At 45.7% G+C, this 17,411-nt stretch overlaps 1 protein-coding gene across 1 annotated transcript in view; it reads left to right on the forward strand.

Moving 5' to 3' along the window:
- TMEM132B (transmembrane protein 132B) overlaps positions 1 to 17,411 on the forward strand; it is a 347,237-nt gene that overhangs the window by 302,295 nt on the left and 27,531 nt on the right. The window contains exon 5 of the mRNA XM_059139801.1: positions 6,375 to 6,518. Within this exon, the coding sequence (XP_058995784.1) occupies positions 6,375 to 6,518 (144 nt within the window). The remainder of the gene's footprint in view (positions 1 to 6,374; positions 6,519 to 17,411) is intronic.

A 17,411-nucleotide genomic window follows, 5' to 3' on the forward strand; every position in this document is an offset into this window, starting at 1 on the left:
TCTGTCACAGATGCTATCCTAAACCAACAAAACACTAATATACAAAGAACTCTAAGAAACTCATTTAAAAAATACAAACAGGCAAATAGGAAAAGGAAAGAATAATTAGAAAAATAACATAATCAAGCAATTCACAGGAAAGCAGAGGTGAATAGACAATAAAAGTACAAAACAAATGTTCAACTTACTTTTGAGCTCAGAGAAATATTAAAGTAGCAACAAAATGCCATTTTTTTAACCTTTCATACTGACAAAAATTAAACAGATTGATCCCATAAAATGGTGGCAAGAATATGGAGTCACAGTCTCATGTGTTACTGATAGATGTGGTGAAACTGCTACTACATTATTGAAAAACAATCTGGTGGTACTTATTAAAATGAAAAATGTACATGCCTTTTGAGGTTTTGTTCCTGTTTTGGAAGTTTATGCATTATGGTATGTTGACCACAAGTAGAGCTACCTCTCTCCTGGTCCGTCGCCGTTACAACATCACAGACTCTATTCCTTATGCTGTGCCTTTTATATCTACGCTTTCTTCGTCCATTCTGTTCTTTTATTTCTTTCTTCTTTCTGCTTGTTTCGGGTTTAGTGTGCTCTTCTTCTTCTAATTTCTTAAGGTGAAAGCCTTGGTTATTGGTCTGAGATTTTTTTTTTTCTTTTTTACAATGCAGATTCGGAACCATACATTTATCTCTAAGTACTACTTTCTCTGCATCTCATAAGTTTTAGTATGTTGTGTTTTTGTTTTCACTCATCCCAAGGAATTTTTCTAATTTCCCTTGTGATTTCTGCTTTGAACTGTTTATTGCTTAAAAGAAGGCTATTTAATTTCCACATGTTTGTGGATTCTCCACATTTGTCCTCTTTTCCTGTTCTACTTCTACTCTGTTCCTGTGGGAGAACACACTAGTGAATTTTCCATTTGCATTTTTGTGCTTTTCAACTCCAGGATTTTCATTTGGTTCTTTTGTTCATAAGTATTCATAATTTGTATTTCTTTATTGGCATTCACTCATTGGTGAGGCACGTTTTTCATACTTTCCTTTGGTTCTTTAAATTTTTTATTTTTTTATTTTTTAGTTCTTTGAATTATTTGAAATAGATTAAAAACATTTGCATTTTTGTCTAGTAAGTCCAACATCTGGGCTTCCTCAAGGACAGTTCTTCTAGATGGCTTTTTGTCCTGTGACTGGGACATACTTTTTTGTTTGTTTGCACATTTCCTAATTTTGTTGTTGTTGTTGAAAAGGGAAAATTTTAAATAAGATAATGTAGCAACTCTGAAATTAGGTAAACTCTTTTTCCCTGGGTTTATGTTTACTGTTGTTTGCTGTAGTAGTTTGATTAGTGACTTTCATGAATAACCCTGTTAAGTCTCTATTCTTTGTTGTGTGTGGTGAAGTCTTTGTTTGGCCCATTGGGTAGTCAGCCAATTTGTGGGCAGAGATTTTCCTAGACACTTGAAATCAGTAAGTGTCCCAGTGTTTACCAAGAGCCTCTTTGTATGTATTGGGACATAGTTTCAATACTAGCCAGGCATTTGACAGCTCCACCTCAGCTTTCACTTCCTGGTTTCATAGAACCGCAAAATCATCAAGAGATGAGAACTTAGAGCCTTCTCAGGTCTTTTTTGAGTATGAACACAGTCCTGGGCATGCACACAGCTCTAAGTAAGCATGGTCTTATAGAATCCCAAGTATTAGCTTTTTTTTTTTTTTTTAAGATTTTATTTATTTCTTTGACACAGAGAGAGAGATATCACAAGTAGGCAGAGCAGCACAGAGAGAGCGAGAGGAAAGCAGGCTCCCTGCTAAGCAGAGAGCCTGATGCAGGGCTCAATCCCGGGACCCTGGGATCATGACCTGAGCTGAAGGCAGAGGCTTAACTCACTGAGCTACCCAGGCACCCCCCCCCCCCCCAGGTATTAGCTTTTTAAAACACCTCTGCACATCTCATTCATCATCTTTTCCTTTTAAGGTTTTGGGTCGGTCCATTTTTTTGTACCAAACTTTATTCACCACCTGCAGCATCTATGAAGTTAAACAATTGTCTATAATTGCTTTTAACAAATATCTCTGGGGAAAAAGCTTTTCACACTGTTGAACTCAGACTCAAGACAAATACTGACAGCCTTGCGAGTGGGATCTTCCAGGGGGCTATCAGGCAAGTCAAATAATGGCAATTCTTTGGGAATTAGGGTCTGAAAGGTCTCCAGCCCTGATCTGCTCTCTCCAGTGGCTTTGGTACTGCAAATCCAGTGCTTTTGACTATGAATGTGGGCTATAATTTTTTAAAGCTACTGTAGGGCTGAAAAGTAGGGGATGGGAATAAATCAAGTTAAAATGCCACAAAGTTCTCCTTTTTTAACCAAGAATCAGCCATTTTTCTTGAATAAATGCTTTCCTGGTTGCATAAGCGTTTGTTTTCTTTCCAGAGTTCTAAAAAAAAAAAAAAAATGATTTTGAGGTCCCCCCCCCAGTTTTCTCATTGCTTTTATGGAGAGAATTTTTGAATTTACTTACTCTGCCATTTTCACTGATGCTGCTCTAGTGTGCAACATTAATGGAAACTCATCTTCATGAAGGAGCATAAATACGCTTTCAAGAGATAAAATCTGGAGCTTGCACAAATAGGATCAGAATAAAAGACTTGTATTTTGATAGATGGTGAATTTCTAGCAGTCTGTGGCACCAGGGGATGATATAAATGTAATATTTAACAAGATAAATTGCTTTCTCATTGTGTCAGAGGCAGGTAGGATTGCCTTTGAGATTGGGGGGAAGGTTGTTGATGGACACTGGAAAACATGGTTGCAAAAATCTAGCCACGTAGTCAAAAACTAAAGGAAGAAACATGGCTGCAGAGGTATTTGAGATAAAATCACAAGCTTGGATGAGTTGTGATTGGTTGTTATGAGAAATAAAGTCACCTCCCTTGAAACCCAGATTGATAAAATTATTGTGGTGTCTTCCTTAAAGGCTGTGATCTTCTACAGGGTAAAGATTGGTGTTCGTTTTAGAGCATAGCATGTTGCCTATTTACACGTGTATTTGTGAAGACTTTCAGTTGTGAGTTGGCTTACAATTAAAATTGGCTTAAGTAAAGCAGTTTATTTTATATATCAAAATTTCCAAAGATAGCAGACAGAGACATAGCTGGATTCAGAAACTCAGAAATCTCTCCCAAGAATCTGTCTTCTCCTACTCTTGTCTTTGGTTTCCTTTGTTTGCATTTCACTTGAATCAGTCTGCCGGGACATGACACTGGCATATGTCATTGGGCCACATTTGGGTCATGTGCTCATCTGTGAAGCCTGACTTGGTAGTCTGAGATCAGCACCATCCAAGCCACAGTAATTAGTAACAAAGTAGGAATATACCCAAAGGAAAATAAAATGTCATCATTACAAACAGAAGGCTGGATGGACATTCAGCATCCACGAATGCTCATCGGGCAAAATTAATGCCTGCCCATTACACACAGCAAACACACATATTGATTTCTTCAGTTGCATTATGAATAAAATTTGGCCATTTGTTCTGGAATCATGACGTAGTCTCTGTTCTTTGTACACGCTGTAATCACACCCAGACCCACATCACTATCCAACCTTTGGTGAGTTCTCATCTCAACTTCTGTAGTGCTTCCTGCTTCCCGTCCTTGCTCTATCCCTTAAATATAAAGGTACATATAGTTCATATCCCTGGTGGGAATGGGATACTCAGGAACATAGACTAGAATTACATGCTTTTGGATTCAACTCCTTGAGACTCCATACAGAGGAGAGGACGTATGTAAAAAAAAATCCCAACTTATTTTTTCGTCTTACTTAGATTGGGTTGGCATTGTTTACAACTGTTCATTACAAAGTTGATTTTTTATTGACAAGTAGCTATTGTTTTTCAGGTTTACTATCAATGAATAATAAATCTATAAACTGGGAGTAATACTAGGAATTATCTTGGAAGGGTTGTTGAGTAAATTGAGTGAGCAATTAATTACATGTGAAGTACTTAGAACACTGCCTATCATCATCATCATTATCACTCATTGACTCCATCTCTTGCCCATCTTCAGGCTTAAGGTGGATAATGAGGGGCTGGTTTAGAAAATCAAATGTGGGACCCACTTAATGCTTGAGCTGAGATTAGGTGCTCTAAGAATGAAAAGAGCACTTGAAATAATTGTCCATTGGGTTGATTCTGGTGGAGCTGACTGTCGAATGTTTGGGGGATCTCACTGCTGAGCCCCATCACCCAGTTTCCCACCGGCTTCTCCACTTGGCTTTCCCTTTGGACAAGAATGGAAGGCGCAACTTCACCAGATTCTCTTTGTGAACCTACCCAGTAGTTCTTTAACTCACTCATGGAGCCAATCTCTCGTAGTGTCTATGGCAATACCCATATTTACTGAGCTCTTCTGGCTCATTACATGGGAATTCTGTTCTAAGCTTTGTACACAGATAGTTTCATTAAATCTTCATGAGGTCACCACACAGCACGTAGTTTTATTACCCCCATATTCCAGATCAGGGAACTCAGGGACAGGGAGAGTAAGTAACTTGTGGCAGACCTGGTGATGGACGATAAAAAGACATTTACCCACCCCTATGTCCTGCCAGGTCCACTACAGACACCTGCTCTCCCAGGCTTTTCTGCAGGTGCCTGGCCATATGACAAGCTTTGGACTTCCTGATGAAAAGGGGCAGATGCAGCAGGTGCACTCTCTCCCCCTCCCAACTTTTCCCTGCTGAGACAGCAGACAGATGGCTGGTATGATGGGCGCCATCTTGCTCCCTTGAGGGACTGGCCAAGAGAATGGCAGAAAAGCAGCCCTGACCTCATGGCGTCAATGAAACAGAGGCTGAGCCAGTTTTAAAACCAGACAGTCTAGTTCCAGAGCCCGTGCCTGTGACCTCTCTTCTGCACTGCTTCTCACACACCAGAGCCCGTCCCTGCTTCTGCAGAGGCAAGGCAGGTCAGAGCAAAGGTGGCTGAGACCCTTGGGGAGTTTACAGTCTAATGAATCATTAGAGATGGAAACATGAATATGAGAGAAACATAGGGGAGCATTAGTGGTTCTTCCCATGCAGGGCAGACTAGACGGTGCTCATTCACACCGTGGAGGGCAGAAAAACCCCATTCCTCTGAAGGAAGTGGGCGCGGAGGCTGAGATAGAGCTGCGGGAGCAGAGGCTGGCATGGTGGAGGGCTCTGTGTGGGGAAGAGGAGGAGGCAGGCTTAGAGTGCCCTGCGGTGGGAGAGAAGAGAAGTCCGTGAGGCTCCCATGGGGAGGGACAGTGGGAAGGGCGCAAGAGCTGGAGGGTGGGTCCGATAGATCACCGCTGCAGGGGAGTGTGGACTCGACCTTAAGAACAAGGAGAGTTCCAAAGAGTTTCAATCTAGGGGAGAAATGATCTGAATCCTGTCGAGATAAAAAAGATCCTCTTCAACTGTCGTGGGGAGCGTGGACACGGGAGATGGTTTGGGGGCCGTTGTGGCTGTGGGGGGTGGTCATGGACATGGCAAGAAGGTGAGAGATAGGACACAAGTCGCAAAAGTGGACCCGATGGGGCCCCGGGGATCAGCAGAGAAAGTGAGAAAAGAATGTGAAACCGGAGCTCACAGACGCCTGGGCCTGGGGGAGAGGAAGGTGGTGGCCCTGGGCTCCGGAGGGCAGAGGTGGACGTTGTAGGACTAGTTCTCTTCTGTTACCTGTGCTGTTGTTCGTCCTCTTCTTTTAAAAACTATTTATTTATTTATTTGAGAGAGCAAGTGAGCGGGGGTGGGGGTTGGGTGTGGGGAGCCGAGCAAGGGGACAAGCCGACTCTGTGCTGAGTGTGGAGCCCATGCAGGGCTCAATCCATGACCTTGAGATGATGACCTGAGCTGAAATCCGAAATTGGAAGCTTATCTGACCGAGCCACCCAGGTGCCCCGTTATGTGTCTTTCTCATCTGAAGTGACACGGAGGTCATGTTCACTGTGTTAATAAGCTCTGCGCATAGGCAGTCACTTACCAAGTGAGCCTTGAGTCGAGATTTGGCGAATGTTGGAAAGCACTCTGGCCGGAGTGTGAGCCCTGCTGCAGGCTGTGGGGTGCGGGGTGGTGGGAAGGGTCCTAGAGGGACATGACAAGGCCCCTGCCCCGGGGGTGGAGAAGGAAGTCTAGCGGTCAGGCTTCCTAGGGTCGGTCTGGGATGGAATGCTCCTGACTCCGGAATTTCCGTGTTTCGGGGCTTGGGGAGTTGGTCTTCACGGACAGAGTTTTAGTGGCGGGGCGTGAGCTAAAGTGGAATTCGTCTGGCTGGCGGGCCCCTGCCTGCTCCTGGGCTTCCCTGTGAGTGACCTGCATCCTCTGTTCTCCTGTGCAGGACACGGAGGTGCTGAACACAGCCGTCCTCACCGGGAAGGCTGTCTCGGTTCCCGTCAAGGTCGTGGGCATTCAGGAGGACGGCTCCGTGGTGGATGTGCTGGAGGCTGTGGAGTGCAGGTCTGCGGATGAAGACGTCGTGAAGGTACAAGGGGCCTTGCCACGGGCCTGCCAGGGGTCCAGTCCTCTGGGGGCCCATCCCTCTGTCCCAGGGTCTCCTGGGGCTGGAGTCAGGGTGACCACACTAAGAAGAGGGGGACTGACCCCTCTGGAGGACGCCTGTTTCCTTCCCCAGAGTGGGGACCCCTGGCGTCTTAACAGAAATAATTTTCTTTCCCTCCTTTTGGTTATAGGACAATATTTCCCTAATTTTAGCAATCGTATGTCATCTCAATGTTTGCCAACTTTCTGTGTAAATAATATTATTTACTCAACAGATTTTCTTTCCTTCTGAAGGGAAGGAAAAATTCTTCCTCTACCCTTCATGTGCTTCCAGCTGGACTAAGAGTTAAACTGACACACGACAGATTAACAGGAGAAAAACCCCAAAGTTTTTTGTAGTGTGCACAGAGGCACAGTAAAAAAAATTGAGACCTAAAGACATGACCATGGCAGGCAGTTTCTGTACTTTTAGACAAGGAGACAATGAATCTGGGAGGACTTGATAAGACAACGAAAACTTCACTTTCGGGGCTCCAGTTAGTAAGGAATTCTACCAGACGGGGGCTCTGACCAGCTCACCTGAGGCATACACCTAGTAAGGAATTCTAGAAAGAATGTGAGCTGGGGTAGTAACGTAGTAAAATATAACAAGTGATGTTTGTACGCCTGTCTTTTCCTTCTTACCACTTTCTCTAAATTTCCAAGCTCAGTGATGAGAATGTCTCTTTGCTTCCTGGTACCGAGAAAGGCATCTTTCACATGGGAAAGAAAATTTCCGGTTGCAGAGGGGAGGGGCCGAGGGTCCTTACACAGATTTTATTTAAAATAACCCATATGTCCCTGTACCCCATTATAAAGACATTACAGCCCATGGTCTCGGAGTGCTAATTTTTTGTTAATATAAATAAAAATTAAAATAGCTTGGCCATTAAAATAAAAATTCCTCCGTGTGCCTCCTAACTTAATTTGAGTACAGGATTCAGCTCTTGGTTTGGGTAATCTGGCTATGGGGCGTTTCCTCTGGGTTCTTCATTTTAATTAGCTGTATTTAGGACTCCAAAATTCAGCCAGGAATCAGCCCACGGATTATTTCATGTTCTTTGCAGGGGTCTGTGTGAACTTCCTAATTTAGAGTTTCTGCCTGTGTTTTCTTGGCACACTGGTTGGCCATTTCCTTTTGCAACAGACCCTCATGGAGAAAGGACTTGAAGCTTCAGAGCTGTGCTTTCTCTCTCAGGTTGCTAAGGGAGCCCCCCAGGCCCATCCATTCATTCTAGAAGAATAAGGCAGTAGGTTCTGTCTCCCCTCACATGCCACAGTTTCCTGTTTAGAGGGGGAATGAAACTGTGGTCTGAAGAACTGAAGAACTTGGTGGTAGACAGAAAAGCCTCTAGGGTTTCTCCTTGTGGTAGAAAAGATTTGGGAAGGGGCTGATTTCTTCTTGTGGTGACCCTACAGGAGGCTGCGCCTTAAGCCAGAGAGATGGTTTTGATAAAGAAGACTTGATGTGTCTGTGAGGCCTAATTAAAAAAAAAAAAAAAAAAAGTTAATCCTTAGGAAACCCAAGTTTGGCACAGCCTGCTTCCTGGGCTTGGAATGCTAGTTCTCGCTGGAGACAGAAGGGGGATTGGCTTCAAAGCATACACAAGCCTTGCCCTGGGGCTCCTGGCGGGCCTTGTACTCTGTGGGCAGGTTGGATTAAACAAATCTAAAGCCTGCTGTATTCGGAGTTTAGGAAGATCTGAGCCAAGTCATACAAACTCCTCCTCACGGAAGGAGAAATACTGATGGTGCATCGTCCTTGGTTGCTTTTGACACTGCGCATTATTTACTGTCCCCATGTCACTCAGGAGGGAGACACCGGGGTGGCATCTGGAGATGGCATCTGGAGGATGGCGGCCAGCCCAAGCGTCCTACGCCCGCAGCCCCCTACACCTGTGCTCCTCCTGAGAGCCTGGGGGAGCCCCCTAGGGCAGAGAGCTCTGTCTTCCAGAACTGCCTTAGACTTGCTCATTTCCCCTGCACAGAAGTAAACTAGAAACAGTCTCTGCCCAGCCTGATAGATACTTTGCTTTGGAAAACAATAGTTTTGGTGTCTTTCTGTTTCTGTTTTTTGTTTTTTACTTAATGGTCACTTTTGTGGCCTCACAAAGATGGAGCTTTCTTTGAGCAAACTAGGACCTGATCTTCAGATTAACAAACCCAAGTGAGCAGACCATCAAGCTTGGAGCTGCTTCTCAGACTTTTCTAAGGGAGCGCAGGCTCTGTTGCGAATCCTGGGGTCCAAGTCCATGGGGTCTGTGTTAATTAATTGGCTGTGGTGCGTTTGTCCTGGGTTTAGTGTCAATATTTGTAGTAAATGTTGCCTCTACTCTGAGACAAACAGCATTACCCTCAGAGTTGAGCCCTGGCCTCGGCATCCTCCCGGGGCCATTCCCAACATGGGGGGGCATTTGGTAGCACCCCATAGGGAGACCACCCCCTTAACCTGCACAGTTGTCATTCCGTCGCTCCTTCATGGTTGCAGAGAACACAGTGTGCCCCCGGGGAGAATCTTGCAGGGTTCCACAAAGATCTTTGTGCCCTGGAAGTTCTGTGCACTGGGTTCTGGGTTAGGGAATAAGTATGAGGAAGCAGGAAGTAGGAAGATGTAAGTAGGAAGTTGGAAGTAGGAAGTAGGAAGATAAGTAGGAAGATGTAAATTGTAAATGGATTGGCTTCTTTAATTTGGGTCTGAACGACTTGGGAGGGGGTACAGAATCTGAGGACATAGATGATTTCAAAAGCCTGGAAGCTTGGCCTAATCTGGCAAGATTGGGAAGGATAAATTTTAAGTTTTAACTTCTATGTAAAAAAAACACACACAGTAAATGATGCATCTTAATCGTTGTGTGTGTGTGTGTGTGTGTCTATCATTTAATTTTTTGCCACCCTGTAAAAATTGTCAAATTCACATAGAAATCTGGGTTTCCAGCTTCTTATGAAAATCACAAGGTCAGGTTGCTTCCGGGGACCCTCACAGGGAGCTGCCTGGAGGACACCTCTGTGCATAATGCCTGGGCCCCCGAATCACCGCAGTCCCCACCACTCCCTCTCGCTCCCCCTCGGAGGCTTGTGGGGCATCTGTCCCTTCTCGTTGCACTGCTGCTGATGGTTTTCTGATAGTAGATTTCAGAATCAAGAGAGGCATGTCTTGTACCTTGGCTTCTGTTAAAAATCAGCAACAAATGACAGCTCTCAGTCACCCGGGCTGAGAATTCTGTGTCTTTCTAGGCACAGGAACAACCCTGGAAATTGGAGTGTCTTCTGCTCACGGTCGTCCGGGGGGCAGAAGGTCCTTGACATCGGTCACAGAGACGTGTGAGGTTCAGGACGTGTGAGGGTGCAGCCTGGTGATGAGAAGAAAAGTCCCAGGGGCGAGATGAAGAGGGGGAGACAGGACAGCTCTCTGTAAGCCTCCAGAGGCCATCGTTCGGGGAGATAGTAGATTCAGCTACTTAAATCCCCAGAGTGGAAATTAAAAGGGAGCTGCTCTAGCTCACTATAAAGAAAGAGAACGTGTATGTTTAGTGAATCCCTTCGGTTCAGATTTCCGAAGGTCAAAATCGGCTCAAACCCTGACTCCATCTCCCTCTCTGTTGGACCTTGGACAAATCGCTTCCCCTCTCTGAGCCCCATTTGTTGTCTATAAAACAGGGATGATCATGACACAGTGTGGAACCTTCCACAGGGGAAGACAGCATCTACCCAGAGGCAGAAGTACCAGTAATCAAAGGAGTCCTTGAAAATCCCTCAGAGGACACCTGGCTTCAAGAAATTCAAAACACAGTTGATATTTAAAAACAAAAACAAACAAACAAAAAAACTGTCTCCTTGCATTCGAGCTGTGGCCAGATCTCCTGGGGCTTCGTCGGGCAAGGCCAGTTTGGAAGGGAGAGCTCGGGGTATCATCGTAAGTTAGACCGAAACAGAGTTGGTGGTGGGACACGTGCCTGTCTTTTATCCCTCTCCCTCGGAGCTTCCACTGGAAGTGTCCTCCAACGCAGCCTCCAGTCATTTCAAGCACATGTCATTGAGTATTTGCTTGTCAAATCTACATGTGATGGAGTCCCACGATGGAGCTTTGGGGATAATAAATAAATAAGCTTCTGTCTGAAGGAAGTCACTTGGCACTGGATCTGTAACAGATCAATACACCTTCATATCTGTATTTCTGCGTATCTTCATAGCTATGTATGAATACCCATTCATATCTGTGTATTTTAACCCCGACATGATTGCAAGGTCTACAGAGTCTATGGCTTTGTCTTACTAGCGATGCTCTCCCCAGTCCTAAGCAGAATGTAGAACATGGTGGGGGCTCAGTGAGTATTTGTGGAATCTATCAATGAATGACGCCTGAATGCTAGAGCTTCCCAGAGAGGACAGGCCAAGAGTGGTTACTGGGTCCTCGTCGGAACATCTCCAGTGATGTCCTATTACTGGAAGCCTTCAAAGAAGGGGGCAGGGGGACATGGCATTAAAGACCTGGCTCTGGCACTATGACCCAATCTGCTTCTGTTCTCCTGGGGACAGTTCTTGTTCCACAAATACTTAACTGATGATGGACGTGTGGGGGCAATGAATCAGGTGCTCTGGGAGCTGCAGAGGTAGAACAGTATGAATTCTGTTGTTGGGAACTGACAGCTGAGCTAATGGGAATTCACAGTCAACATTGGTTGAGAACATAGTAGGTGACGGGTGCTATTTTAATGAGGATGTTAGAAATACGGGACCGTCTTGTCTTCACAACAAGACTTCAAGGCGGGTGGTCCTACTATTGTTTTGTACACGAGGAGCGGGCACGTAGACAGGTGAGTAAGTCCCTGGGGGCAGTGAATGTGAGGACAGAGTTCCCAGGCAGTGGCCCCTGGTCATCTGGAAGGGTCATCCTCTGACCCCTCCATGACTAGGAGCAGAGCCTCATTCTGGGGCTTTCTGATCCCGAAATCTATGATGTTTGTTGAATGTTTCCTCCTCATCACCTGGAAGGTGGTGTATTAGTTTCCACTTGCTGCTGTAACAAATTTCTGTGAACCTTGTAGCTTAAAGCACTTTTGTTATCTGACTGTACGGGTCAGGAGTCTAAAGTGGGTCCTTGGGGCTGCATTCCTGTCTCTTTGCGTTTTCCAGTTTCTAGAGGCCCCTGCATTGCTGGCTGTGGACGCTCCCCCGTCTCCGGTCAGCACTGGAGCCTCTTTCTACCCTGCTGACCGTCTCACTCTTCCTCTCTGCCTCTGGTTCTGTTATCCTGTTTCCAACTCTACCCTCCTGCCTCTCTTTACCGAGGACTCTGGTGATTACATTAGGCCCACCCAGATGACTCAGGCTAATCCTTTCATCTCAAATCCTTAAATGAATTAACTTTCCTGTGTGTGTGTATGTGTGTTTTCTAGAGCAGCCGGAATAAGTTTCCTCAAACTCAGTAGCTTAGAGCAACGGACATTTATTTTCTCCCAGATCTGGAGGCCAAAAGTCTGAAATCAAGGTATTGGCAGGAGTCTACTCCTTCGAGAAGCTCTAGGGGAGGATCCCTCCTGCCTCTTCTCAGCTTCTCGTGGCTCCCGTGTCCTTGGCCTTGTGGCTGTGTCCCTTCTCCGGTCTCTGCCCCCGTCTTCACTGGGTCTTGCCTTTGCATCTCCATATGGCCTTCTTCTCTTATAAGGGTGCTGGTCAGTGGACTGAGGAGCCACCTGAACTCAGAATGATCTTATCTCGGGATCCTTCATTACATCTTCAAACACCCATTGCCAGATAAGGTCATGTTCCCAGGTAGCAGGGGCTACTAGAACTTGGACAGAGCACTTCGGGGCCACAGGTTACCCCCCTACAAAGGTATCACTGTAAGGTACCACATTTCCAGGTGTTGGGGAGGAGGGCATAGATATCTTGGGGGAGGGTCTTTATGCCCCCCCCCCTAACATATTTTCTTGTCTTTGCTAAGTTTCTTTAAAGGTCTTCAGAGGAAGGAAAAAAAAATGCAATTTCCATGTTGTAATTATGATTTAATCCCTGACTGTCTATCCTTCTGACTCAGTGATGGCCTCATGTTCTCATGTGTCGCTAATTGCACTGTTTGTCAGAGAAGTCCTGTTTCTGGAACCCCAGTAGCCAGCCACACCTCAGTCAGCGGGGGAGGAACTCCTCCACCTGCGGAGAGAAATCAATGTAAGCTCATGCTGGTCTTGAAGATGGTACCCTCCATCTTTTGGCTGCCATAATTAAGTTCCCAGCCTCCCGGTGTTGGCTGGACTTGTGATAATGAGATGCTAAAGACCTCATAAAAGAGCTTTAACATTTTAAAGCCTTCTCTACCCCAGGGAAGGATCTTGTTTCCAGAGTTTGTCTGAGAAGGGTAAGGGAAGGCGGTGGAAGTGGGTAAAAAAATGCAGAGTTTTCTGCTACTTGCTGAGCAATGTGTGGGGAGCTGGTCACCAAGAGAACCCAGTGTCCCCTGTGGAGGACACCAACTTTGATGGAGAAGCTCCTTTTCTGGGTTTGGCAGCACCTACAAAAGGTCATGTGAGCCCATGTTCCCCGAGGTGGTTGGATTTGTAGAGTGGATAAGCTGGAAGGTTGGTGTGCCCTGAACATGGTCCTTGGAGAAACAATTTGGAGCTGGTGTCACTGGAGGGGCTTGGACAGGTGTGGTAGGTAGTGGCTAGTGGGTCAGTAGTGTTGACATCCTGTACTCATGGGTTTTGTTTTGTCTTGTTTTCATTTGGTTTCAAGTCACAGAAACCCAAATCCACTGTCTTAAGCCAACAAAGGGGCAATGTATTGAGTTGTGCAACTAATAGAGCAGGGGTGGCTTCAGGCAAAGTTGGATCCAGGGGCTCATCTGGACTTGGTCTCTCTCCTCAGATTCTGCCTTCCTCTCTGGAGTTCTGCACATCTTCTTCCTGTGCTCATTCTGTTTCCTGTGCCCAGCTCCCCTCCCTGTCCCCTGCACCTCTGGACGTCCTGCTGCCCTCTGGTTTTTGCTCAGGACCACCCACTCCATGCATCATCTCATTCAGGCTTTTATGCACCCCATGGGTTCCCCCCTCCATGGGTCCCCAGGTGGATACACGTATTAGGGACTTGTCTCATAGCCCATCCTTGTGCATGGTGGTACGTCTGCCGCTTGAGAACAGGGTCTATGTCCCATGGGGGTCCTGTCCCCAGGGTCTATCTGAGTGGACAGTCACAGCCGCACAGGCTAACACACCCAGCGACACCGTGCCAGACTCCGTTCTGCTTGTTTCAGACACAGCACCGCGATCCACCCACACGGCCCCACATGGTGGGCGCGAGTGTCACCGCGTCATACGGTGCAGGAACCCGAGTCATTGTGCTCAGTGTGTTTTGAGTAAGCATTGGTCCACTGCCTGTCCAAGTTCATCACACCAAAAAGTGGACAAGCCGTTCTTCTATTTCTTCGCTCCTTTTGTAGACAGACGTTATAAAGACAGATGTTTCTGGAGACCCGGATGTTTGTGTAAGAGTGTTGACTTTTACATGGTGGCAAGTCCTTCATTTGGAAGATCTCTGCAGAGCACATCTGGCCTGGGGCTGCCGGTCTGACCTTCCCGCCCTGGGAAGCAGGACAGGAAAGGGAAGACTCTTCTGCATCGCAGATGGGGGTGGGACGGGGGGCGTGGTCAGGACCCCACAGGTGTCGATGAAGAGGCGTTCACGAGGCTCTCTGCACTGACTTCTCGCGAAAGGTCCTTGTCGGGGCTGGGCTATGACAGGCTTCCAAGAAGCTCTCAGACGGATCCTAATTTTATGTAGAAGGAGACAGAGAGAAATCCAAAGGAGGCTTAAGGCGATTTCTTTCTCTCTCAGCAATGCCTGGCAAAAATTCCTACAGAGAACACGGCTCTTCTATTTCTGGGCATGAATTTCCTTCCCTTTGCCCACCACCAGGAGCCAGGCAGCTAAGAACAAGTTGTCAGGCAGCTTGGCTGTTATTGCCCGATTTTGTCTTCCTCTATGCTCGAGATTAGGACTTTTATTGTTCCTTCCTAATTGGGGACGGGGCATGCGTTTCCTGTTGGCCAGGGGATGGGCAGGGCGGCCTTCCCAGCACTTTCTTCCAGTCAGCACCACTGCGATTTCCATATGAATCAGCTCTTTTGTTCTTTTCTGTCTCTGGCATCTCCAATTAAGAGCTGCCATTCTGGAATTGTTTCTGCGTAATGCAGAGAGATCTTGGAATGAGCCAGAGGGGGCCTCGAGCCTCCTGCCTGTCTCTCTAGGTCAGCACGGCCGTGTGCTCCTGCCCTCCTCTCCCGGTGCCTCCTGTGCGCTCTTCTCCACCCTGCCCTGCTCAGGTCCAAGGTCGGGGGAGGTGGGTGCTAGAGTCTTGGGCCTGTGAACGAGTCTCGGATATCAGGCAGGGCCTGGGCCTCCTGGGGACATCTTTATTTCGTGTTCAGTAGGAGGGAAAGGGACCCTCGTTGATGTTGTGGTGCTTAGCTCACAATTTAAACTCCTGCCCGGCAGCCCTGGTGGGGAGCAGAGCGTATCAGTTCCATAATCAGATTCACTGGGTTTCCTGAAGAGCTCAAATAATTGGCACAAACTTTAGTAGTTAACGGGGTCACTTACCCAAAGCGGAACGCACAGGTGTGAGTGGATTTAGGTACCAAGGCAAAGTGTGGAGGCCGCTATCACATGTGACCATTTTTCTAACCTCTTTTGGTGGTATAAGGGATAGACAGCAAACCGCACATGTTTAAAGCATACAAATTTGACGTTCCAAGTCGTATCACAAGACTCAAGACAGTGAACATATCCTCAAGCCCCAAACTTTCTTCATGCCTCTTTGTAATGTGCCGCTCCTGTCCAGCTCTCCAGTCGTCCTCAGGCAAACGCTCATCTTTTCTCCGTCTCTTAAGAAGGATCGTCATTTTCTGGAGTTTTGTAGAGATGGGATTGTAGAGAGTGCGTTCCTTCCTGTGTCTGGCATCCCACACCCACACAGTGAATCTGAGAGTCACGCATGCGGTTGTATATCAGTAGCCCCGAATGGCAGCCGCCGTACGGCCATACCACAGATCCTGCATCTGTTGATGAGCACTTGGCTTGTTCCTAGTGCTCGGCTGTCACCACTCTTGCTGCTGTGAACATTCATATAGGGTGTTGTCTGGACGTAAGCTTTTGGATTAGAAAAAATGGAATCATTTGGTAAGTGTACGATAACCTTTTAAGAACCTGCCAGATGGTTTCTAAAGTGGTTGGACCATCTTACGCTCCTGTCATCAGGGCGCTAGTTCCTCCATATCCTTGTCAGCACTTGGAATGCTCAGACTTCTTAGTTTTAGCCCGGCCACTGGGTAAGCGCGTGTATGCCATTTTCGTTTTGACTTGTCCTTTATAGATGAGTGATGTCGACTAGTTTTCATGTGACATCTGCCGTCCACCGATCTTTGGTGAAATGGCTGTTCCGATCTTTTGCCTGTTTTTCTTATTGGCTTGTTTGCTGTATATTATTAAATGTTGAGAATTCTTCCTCTGGTTACAGGTCCTTTATCCATTATGGAATCTGAAAGTCTTTTCTTCTAGTCTGTGGTTTGCCTTTTTCGTAACCACTTGGCTCTTTTTTCTTTTTTTTACGACAGGGTCTTTGGAAGAGTATAAGTTTTTCATTTTGACAAGGACCAATTTATCTGTTTTTGGGGTTTTTTTTTTGTCTTTTTTTTTTCCTTTTGCAGATTATACTTTTGCTGTTGTATCTAAGAAATAATTGCCTAGCCCAAGTTCATAAAGATATTTCTCATATGTTTTCTTCTCAAAGTTTTATAGTTTTAATTCTTATATTTAGGTTTATGATCCATTTTGAGTTCATTTCTGTGCATCACGGGAGCTAAGTACATAAATTCATCTGTTTTGCATATGGCCATCCGGTTGTTCCGACACCATTTGGGAAAAGACTGTTCTTTCTCTAGTGAATTCTCTAGATGTCTCTCAAGACATCTCTAGTGATGTCTTGGCATCCCTTTTCAAAAAGAAATTGATCATACATGTAAGATTTAATTTATGCATTCTCAGTTCTATTCCAATGAACGCTAAGTCTCTCTTTACGATGGTACCACATTCTGTTGATTACCATTGCTCTGTGGTGAGTTCTGTAACTGCGATTAGTGAGCCCTCAAGCTCTGGTTATTTGTTTATTTATTTATTTTTGTGTGTGTGATTGTTTTGTCTCTGCTGGGTCCCTTAACTTTCCATATGCGTTTCTGGATTGGTTTGTCAATCGCTACTGAAAGACCAGTTGGAATTTGGGGATTCTGATCAGTTTCTCATTAAATCTGTAGATTGACTTGGGTAGTATTACCATCTTAACGTTAAGTCTTCTGACCATGGGTGTGGGATAGCTTCCCATTTGTATGGCCTTTAATTTCTTGTGACAATACTTTAAATTTTCAGAGTGTAAGTTTTGCACTTCTTTTTTTGTAAGTTTGTCCCTAAGTATCATATTCTTTTGGTGCTATTGTGAATGGGATCATTTAGTGGTTTTTATTTTCAAATTGTTCCCTGCTGGTGTGGAGACACTTAGTTGGTTTTTGCATATTGACCCTGTAACTTGTGATTTTGCTGGGTTTGTTTATTAGTGGTAACTCTTTTTAAGTGGATTTCTTAGGATTTGTTATATACCAGATTGTGTCCCCTATAAAGAACAATAGTTCATTTCTTCCTTTCCAATCTGCAAGTCTCTTATTTCACTTTCTTGCCTAATTGCCCTGGCTAGAATCTCAGTAGAATGTTGAGTAGAAGAGCACTTGGGTGGCCGTCGGTTAAGCATCTGAGTCTTGATTTTGGCTCAGGTCATGATCTCAGGGTCCTAGGA

The sequence above is a fragment of the Mustela lutreola genome, chromosome 11 (assembly GCF_030435805.1).
Source record: "Mustela lutreola isolate mMusLut2 chromosome 11, mMusLut2.pri, whole genome shotgun sequence".
Lineage (NCBI taxonomy): Eukaryota > Metazoa > Chordata > Mammalia > Carnivora > Mustelidae > Mustela > Mustela lutreola.